The 9,263-nt window shown below is 29.0% G+C and overlaps 1 protein-coding gene across 1 annotated transcript; it reads right to left on the bottom strand.

Annotated features, from left to right (window-relative positions):
* Positions 1-5,652: 5,652 nt before the first annotated feature.
* Positions 5,653-8,690, bottom strand: LOC107915349 (glucan endo-1,3-beta-glucosidase 8). Its single transcript, XM_016844511.2, has 2 exons — positions 8,256-8,690; positions 5,653-6,934 (listed from the first exon to the last, which is right to left on the bottom strand). The coding sequence occupies exons 1-2, from the start codon at positions 8,591-8,593 to the stop codon at positions 5,752-5,754; spliced, it is 1,521 nt and encodes a 506-aa protein (XP_016700000.2). The 5' UTR covers positions 8,594-8,690; the 3' UTR covers positions 5,653-5,751.
* Positions 8,691-9,263: the final 573 nt, after the last annotated feature.

Here is a 9,263-nt window from a genome sequence, read left to right as displayed (position 1 = left end):
GCTATTAATTAATCATATTACATGACAATATTGTATGTCACTAACAACGTGACAATATATATTTCATCACTCGTATTTTGAATGGTCTAACGTTATTGGTGGCGAATGAACTAATAAATGACGATTACATATATCATTTTGTGGTGAAACTATCATCCTTAATGTTATTATTTTTTATATTAGATGACACTATTATACGTCATTGACATTCTTACTATAGCAATTCTGTCACCTAAAAGCCTAATGTTATTTCATTATCAATAATGACATAAATTATCAATGACGAAATCTTATATGATTACGTGACGCAATTAGTTGTCATAGAATATTAATTATACAATGATGTTTTACATTATCGTCATGATATTATGGACAATACATGACGAAAAATGATAGAACGTCATCCTTAACTTTTAGTGACACATCTAATATGATAAACATCGTGACGACGAAACTTGTGCCACCAAAAATAAATAGTACATAAATATAATTATTAGTGGCAATTATTTAAATGCCACTGATAAGCAAATTTGATGTAGAGAATAGAAGAAAGAAGATGGGGATTTTAATGTAAATGAAAGAAAGCAACAAGAAAATGGAAGAAAATGGTCTCTTTCCTTAGTAAAAATGTTGATCGCCAATGAAAAAGAAAAATGGGGGTTTTAAATCCCTTGTTCTTAGTATTTAATACTTTAAAATACCAACTCAAGTCAAATGTTAAAGTACCTAGATTTGTGTGGCCAAAGTTTAACCATGGTGTTAAAAATAAGGTTTAATGGTCCCAAAATTGAATCCATCACCATATCACATATAAAACCAAATATTCTAACTTGTATTTATGCAAAATGTTAAAAATATCCTTTTTAGGCAAAAATACATTTTAGCCCTCACTTTAAAATTTCCCCTGAAAACAAGTCTAAAATTATAAAATAACTATTAAACTAATTTATGACCCTAAAAATGCTCAAGCTCCATTGATTTCCAATAACTATGAGATTTTCTCTCCAACAGTGAGCAAAAATTATTAGAATTCTATCTTACAAACATTGAAGAAATTTTAGGCATTATAATTACAATCAAAGGTAAAAAAACTACCAACTAAAGGTCAACTTCTGGCTCAAAATGTGGTCATAATGTTTTGCTTCCACAACTTGATTCCTAGCAAAAAATTCACATCCCAAACCTTAAAAAAATCACTACCTAGTAAACATTTTAATAACTCTTTAAAAGAGAGATAATTTACCCACCTTACTATTTAAATGTTGTTTATTCTCAAGTATTTTGAGTCAATTGAGGGTTATTTTATATTTTTATTGCTTCATAGTCTTATTATGTTTTAGGTAAATTTAGTTTTTTTTAATATGTTTCTAATGTGCCTATGTTTAGATTTTTTTGTTTGTTTGTTTTAATGCTTTGAATAAGGTAGTTTTGAGCTTGATATCAATGTACACATAAATTTTGAATCGAAAGTTGACTTGAAATTTCGAAAAACAAAATTTTATTGATAACATAAAAAGAAAGTTACAATCTCTAGAAATTTCTTGGTTACAAAGAAATTCTCTTTTGATTCTTCTCTTCAGTTTGAGCTTTGATCCAAGGGTTTGGCTTGATCTTGAATGGATGTGGTTTACTTCAAGTGTCTTGTTGACTTACTCTTAAAACGTGTTTGAACCTCCTCTCTTCAGATAAACTGGATCAAAATGTGGCTTCGTCAAAAGCAGTTTTTGACTTCCACTCCGTGGTTGAACTAGATCCAAAAGCGACTTTTCTTTAGAACTGATATGGCATTCTTTAGAATTTCTTCAAGTTCTTCAATTTGAAACTTCTTCAACTTGTGAATGTATAAAACGGTTTGAGCTGACCCCTTTCTATTGTGTCAATCACTTAAATAAAGGAGAGTTCTTTTAGAATTTAACTTCTTTATTTGAGTATTCTACAAGAATTTAAACTCTTTTATTTATTATTTATCTCTTATTATTTTAATTAATTAGAGATACAATAATCATTTAATATTATCATTTAATTAATTTAATTAAATTAGTAATAATATAAAATTTTATTATTTATCACTTAATTTAAATTAATTAAAAAAACCAATTCTGACTCAGGTATAATTCATTGTTTTGACCCATGGTAACTCTAACTTTGACCTACAATAATTTTGACTTCACATACAATAATTTTGACTTCACACGTGAAGCTTTGTAATTGGTCCAAACAAATATTTCTTTTAGAATCAATTCTGTATGTGCAATTCAAATAGTTCACAAATAACCATAAACTAATACAATAAGTTTACATGTACCAAAATAACTAAAATATAATAGCTAAAATCCTTAGTTAGAATACAAATATAACTATCTACATAACATATTTAATGATTACAAGGATGGGCCATCTTCCGGATAAGAAGTAATATCATAATCGAATTGGAGTCAATTGAATCAGTTGAATTGAGAGTTTAGAGTCCAATCGATTCAACTAATGATATAAAATTGGATATAGACTAAACCATTTGTGATCCTATAAAAAAATTAAAAAAAATCAAGACAAAAATCAATACTTCAACTAGTTTATGAATTTTTATTTTTTAAAATTAATTATTGTGAACTATTTAATTATTCATTTAAATATTGTTTTACCAATGGTTCAAATAATTGAAAATATTAAACCAAAAATAAGTGGTCTAATTAGTTCAACTTCTAATCCGATTTTTACAACATTGTTGCAAACAATGATGTCTCTTGGATATTATTGAAATATATTGATGGGGTAATGGAGTAAGATTGAAATTCAAGTTGTTGAATAAAGGGGGAAACTAAATTGAAATGAGAAAACCCTTTTCTTGGCGACCAAGTAACCTAAAATGCAAGAAGAAGCCAAAAGGAAATTAGGAGAATCCGGTAGCAACTAAAAAATGAAAATTCAAGAACAAAGAACAAGGATACAATGAATTTAGAGAGTAGGAAGAATGGATCTTGAGTGGGAGATACGTTCTTGAATACATCTTGAAGAGGATAAACTGCCAAAAATTCAAGAAGTGAGTTAACAAATTGATTCGGCTTAAACAAGGGAAAAACAAAAGAAAATAATAGAGAAAGGAGGAAAGACGATTCAGACAGCAAGTAGAACACAAGAATTGAATGAGGAAAGCTTTCTTGAAGCCAAATAATTGGTTCTTGATGGAGAAACAAGGCTTCCTAACAAACTTGAAACAAAGAAACCTAAATAGATTAGAAATTCAATGAAAACCAAAGGAAAACATGTGAAAGAGGTTTGATTTAAGGAGAGAGTTCAAGACCAAACAAAAAGAAGAGAAAACAAAGCATAAAATCATAGAAGAAGCAATTGATTACAAAGGAAATAGAGATTGCATCCAAAGATTCAATCTTGAGTGCCAATCAACATAAATCGAAGTTGTTCTGGATGGTTTCTTGATCTTGAAGTAACAAACAAGAAGGAAAAGATTAGATCTCAACAAACCGAGCAATAAAGAGAAGAAAAGAAGACAAAAAGTCAATCAGATATGGAGATTCAATTATTCTTGAATTTTAATTCATGTTAAACCTTGGATCTTGAAACCTAAAATTGAAACACAAGAAAGAGAATTAGAAAAAGATTCTAATAAACCAAATCAAAATAGATAAAAATTGTGGAGAGATAAGAAAAGATTCATTGGAAGATGGATAAAAAGCATCCTATAGAGCTCTTTGAAGAAAAAACTTCAACAAGCACCACAAATGAATCTAATCAACCTTCAAAAATTAGAAGAGAGAAATTTTGCAAAAAGAAAAACTCAAAGAATTGTATTATTCATAAAATGAGATGTGTGAATACAGGGGGTTATCACTTGTCTTACATAGGCAAAAATTTGGGTAAATTAAAGGTTCTAATCATATTAGGATTACTTAAAAAAAAAGTAACAAGTAAAGAGCCAACCTAATAAAAAAGGGGTCAAAAGGCAAATTTGTAATCATGTTATAGGTGAATATTAAAATTTGTTATTATACTCTATTTTCATTTATATTTGCCATTATAATGTGAAACAATGAGTAAATTTGTCTTTCAACTCTTATGCAATTGAATTTTACCATTAAAATTTGAATTTTATTAAAATTTGCCACCAATTTAGATTTTTTTAATTAAATTTTACCACTCAATATTAATTTTATGATTTCAAAACATAATCTAATAAGAAAAATTCTTTCAAATATTTTATTTTAATAGCTAAAAATAATTTAACTTATAAATATTAAAAATTAGTAAACTAATTTAGAATTTCTATTTAATGAAATAAAAACTTCAAAAATAAAAATAGATATATCGTAAAAGAAAAAATAAGTTTTCTAATTTAATTTTAATATTATATTAATTTATTTATTAGTGTTAAATATTAAAGTAAAATATGAATTTTTTTTACTTTTTGTCATCAAATTATTTTAAATTAAAATTTAATAAAAAAATTAAACTTTAGTGGCAAAATTCAATCAAATAAAAGTAAAATCACAAAATTCAATGAAGAGTTAAGGTATAGTGATAAATTTATCTCTAGTTCATAAGGACAATGGCAAATATTAATTAAAGTGAAGTATATTGGTAATTTTTAATTTCTACTTAAAGTATAATGGTAAATTTACATATTAACTCATAAAAATCTAAGTATAAAACTTCACTAATAGATAAAATTCAGCCGAACTATATGAATGGGCTATTGTATAAAACTTCACTAATAGATAAAATTCAGCCGAACTATATGAATGGGCTATTGGACCGAACTTTAACATGAAAACAACATTATTGGGCATAAATAAAATTGTTCAAATGAGTCAAAAACATATTAGACCGAAATAAAGCAAAACTAAGCTTAATAGTCAAATTAGGTCGAAACTTCACGGAGGCTGATATGGATTGTTGGGGCTCATTTTCTTCTAGTCTTTAACTCTATTGAGTTTGTAGATGATCATTCAAGCAAGTCCTACTCCAAGAAATTTGTTCTTGAACCAGATATTCAAGAATTAGAACCTTGATTTTCTTAAAACTTAAAATCTTTAATTTTGTTCATTTTAAACCAAGATTTGTTTTCTTGTTTTTTCTTGAAATTAAAATTCAAAATCTTGATAATCTTTCTCAACTCTAAGGATGCTCGGTTCCCATCTAAAGTTAGACATCAAGTTTCATGATCTTTTGGACTTGTCAAATCGACTTTATATAAGATTATACCCAATATATTCTTGAGCTAAAAATTGGCCCACACTCATAACAAACAAATTTCAATATTCAAAATATAGAAATTAAAAACCATTTTGCTCAAACCAATTTAGGATTATATTTGATTAATTAGTACCATGTTTAGGACAAGCACTCGAGGGTGTTAACCATTTCCCTTGTTGAAAAGAAAGCTAAGACTTGTCCTTTTTAACTCTTAAGTGATCACCAAATTCAAATTTTAACTAAATTAGATAGATTCGTTACTAAACACACCTAAAAATAGAAAATATGTTTGCTTTTTTAGCATGCTAAATTTGTGTTTGGAACATTACGATTGTTACTAATGTTGGCTACTAAATTGCAATTTGTAATAATTTAGTGAAAAAAGTGATTAATGTTGAGTGTGTAATTATGTTGCTTTTGAGTTTCTGTAATAACTTGGCGTGCTAATAAAAACTTTCCTTCATTTTTTTATCAAAAAGTAAAACTCCCCTATTATTACATTCAACTTCCACTTTTCACGAATTCGGGAAAAGGTCAAATTTATGCAAACCAAGCAATGCAAATGCCCACAAAAAAGTAAAATATAAGTGAAAGAGAATGGCTGACAGAGGAAGAAGAAGAAGGAGAGTCGGACGAAGAAGATGAGGATGAAGATCTAGAAGCAGACGACGAAGAATTGGATGTTGCTCGGAAAGATTTAATCATAATTGGGAACTTACAAGTCCCATTAGATGGATCTTCCTTGACAATCTTAGCTAAACCTTGAAAATCACATGCAACTTTAGTTTGATTGGCCATTTGGTAGTACATGTTGAAGGCAACCGACGCATTCACGTCAACGCCCATACCAGAACATGAAGCCCCAGGTACCAAGGTCGTGCAATCGGTATTATTGCAAGCCCATGCGACCTTTACAGCCAAATCTTTTTTGTTGGAAGCATCCTTGTTATACACACACCATTGCTTTTCCATGTATGGGACATTTTTTCCACCAACAAGCGACTTGTTTTGTCCTTTCCCTGACAAATCAAGGGGAAACTTAGGTTGTCCATCAAAGCTGAAAATTCCCCAATGCCTCTCAAACATTCCTGGATCAATACTCTTAAGATCTTCATCCAACAAAGAGAATATATACACTTCAGGATATTGTTTCGGGCGAAGTGGAGTTCCTTCATTTTTTGCCATTCTCTTTAGCAACCCATTATAGAACCTTTTAGCATTTTTTGTTGTGGCGTAAATATTACCATCAGTTGGCCATCCAACTTCCCCCACGATGATTGGTATATCCGAGAAATTAGCTATTTTAAGTGCAGCGATGAGAGTGTCAATATTAGCATCTAAAACACTACGATATTTAACACCATGATCATCCATAGAGTGTGAATCATCGTTATCAAAGAAGGCATAAGATTCAGGGAATCCAGGATTTTGGTAAAGATTTAGGAAAGGATAGATATTGACGATAAAAGAAGCATCATTTTTATGGAGAAATTCACATATTCCATTCATGATATCTGCCAAATCTTTTCGAAATATTCCATCCGACGGTTTGTAAGTAGGTGTAGTGTAAACATCACCATTGAGTGGTGTTGATACTTTGATATCTTTTCCAACTCCAGCTTCATTTAATGCCTTCAAAATGTTTTTCATAGCTGGGAGTAAAAGGTTGTTGAACGTACCATTGTAAGATGTTAGAAATGCTTCATTTCCTACTGCCACGTATCTGTAAAATAGTTTAAAACATAAAACAATTACATTTAATAATCTATAATTCTTTTTTATTGCTTTAGATAACTTATGTTTGGTTAATTAAATACTATTTTCACTGAATTAACATTTAATTCACAAACCTTTTGTTACGTTCCATAAATCGCATTTAGTTTATACTTTTGATTAATTTTACCTCATCTTATTTTATTCTAATAATTTCTATAAGTTTGTGTCTATTTAAAAAAAAACAAATTGAGCTAATATGGATATTTTGATTAACTCTTTTACTTTAACTAAAATATAAAGTGGAAGATAAAATCATTTCCAACTATGTAAATGATAAACATAATATTCAAAAAATATTTTAATAATTTCTATAAGTTGGTTTTAGACTTGTTCATGGGTCGGGTTATCCGTCCAAGCTCAAAGGTCCATCTGAAATTTGGGAGGATTTGGACAAAAATATTAGGTCCGTTTAAAATACGAGTTCAGATTGCGCTTTAACATTCAAGGCACGAGTCTGGCTTGACCCGACCCGACCCAATTTTAAGTTGATAATACTTTACATTATGTTATTTTTATATATTATGTAATTTATAACACATAAAAATAAATCTATATTAAATATGTAATACTACTCTAATGTAAACATTAAAATAATGTTAACATGGTCATATAAAAATTAATGTTAACATGGTCATATAAAAATTTTCAATAAATAAAAAAATATATAAACTTATTAAATATTAAATTAAAATAATATACATATTTTTAAAACTTTAAAAAATTAATATGGGCGAGCTTAAATGGGTTTGGGTTATTCTTTTTGCAAATATGGATGCGTTTGGGTAAAATTTTAGGCCCATATTTCAGGTTGAGACAGGTTTGGACAAGCATAAAGTATGTTGATCATATGCTTAGACCAGCCAGAACTTAGCCCGACCTGACCCATGAATACCTCTAGTTGGTGTCTAATTAAAAAAAAAAGAGCTAATATGTATATTTTGGTTAACTCTTTTACTTTTAACTAATTATAATGTGGAAGATAAAATCATTTGAAACTCTGTAAATGACAAACATAATATTTTTTAATGTAAATTTAAAGTATTCTTTATGTTTGTTTTACAAATTATGAAGATATATTTTTAGTATTCGTGATTGTCCCTCTCCAAAATGTTATTCTTAATATTCAAATCTAAGTTCTCTTTTTAGGAGTACAATGTACCTTATTACTAAACCCAACACTTATTATATTTTAATATCATGAAACAATAAAATATTGTTATACGATGATGGATTGAAAATGAATTTTGTTCCTAAGTATTGAAACTTACTTGAAGTTGACACCCTTTTTACCCATATATGCAGTGATATTAGCTTTAACCCAAGCTTGAGCTACACTATATTTTTCAGAAAGACTTTCCAAAGAATGATTGGGGATTCCCACCATAACCTCAATATTGGTTCCAGCCAGGGCATTTAGAATGTCTGCTTCAGCATGGAAAAGCTTAACCTTTTTTATGCCATTATCTTTTAACATGTTAACAACAATCTTAGGGTCTAAAGGATGTGATGCTATAACACCCCAATTGACACCAAGACCTTGCGCTACAATACTAGTAGGGAGAAATATCAATACATATGCCCATAGAAAGAACTTAGTTTGAACCATTGTGAAGACTTGTTTAAAGGAGGGCACGACTAGTTAAGTTGGAAGAAGGAAAAATATGGTTTTTCTTTGTTTATACAAGAAGTAAAGCTATGGGTTTTCTTTTTTTTAAGTTTTACACTAATTACTGGAAAAGACAAAACATGAGATTTATAAGGGTTACTACATAGAGGTTTGGTGTAGAGTTCTTGGTTGTACGAGATATTAGAAAAGACACTAGTATTGCTTGGTGATTTTTGTAGTTGAGAAGTTGTCCTAGTAAAACCTCCGTAGATGTCGTTAGAAGCTTCAATAGTTTTCTATTTTTAATTTTGGTTGAAACTATGCACATAAACAAAAAAAAATTTAGGGTAAACTATCTAGTTGGTGACCTAATTTTTTGAACGCTTTCATTTTAGTCACCCAAGTTGTAACATCCCTTACCCGACCTGATCGCCGAGTCTAAACAACAAGATGTCACATTCGTTGTCGAAGCAACTATAATCAATTATACAGTAAAATAATCATTCAAACATAAAAACATGTCATAAACACATTTACAATATGATATATAACCAAATTCAAGCCTTAATCGAGCTTATGAAGGTTCATTTATTGACCCAAGCATGAATAGGACTAAATTGTAAAGTTTCAAAACTTCAAGTCAACGTCACGACATGAGGAAGTTCCTCGT

This window comes from Gossypium hirsutum, chromosome D10 (assembly GCF_007990345.1).
Source record: "Gossypium hirsutum isolate 1008001.06 chromosome D10, Gossypium_hirsutum_v2.1, whole genome shotgun sequence".
Taxonomy (NCBI): Eukaryota; Viridiplantae; Streptophyta; class Magnoliopsida; order Malvales; family Malvaceae; genus Gossypium; species Gossypium hirsutum.
Note: the sequence above shows the minus strand (reverse complement) of the source record. Positions and strands in the feature narration are given on the sequence as shown.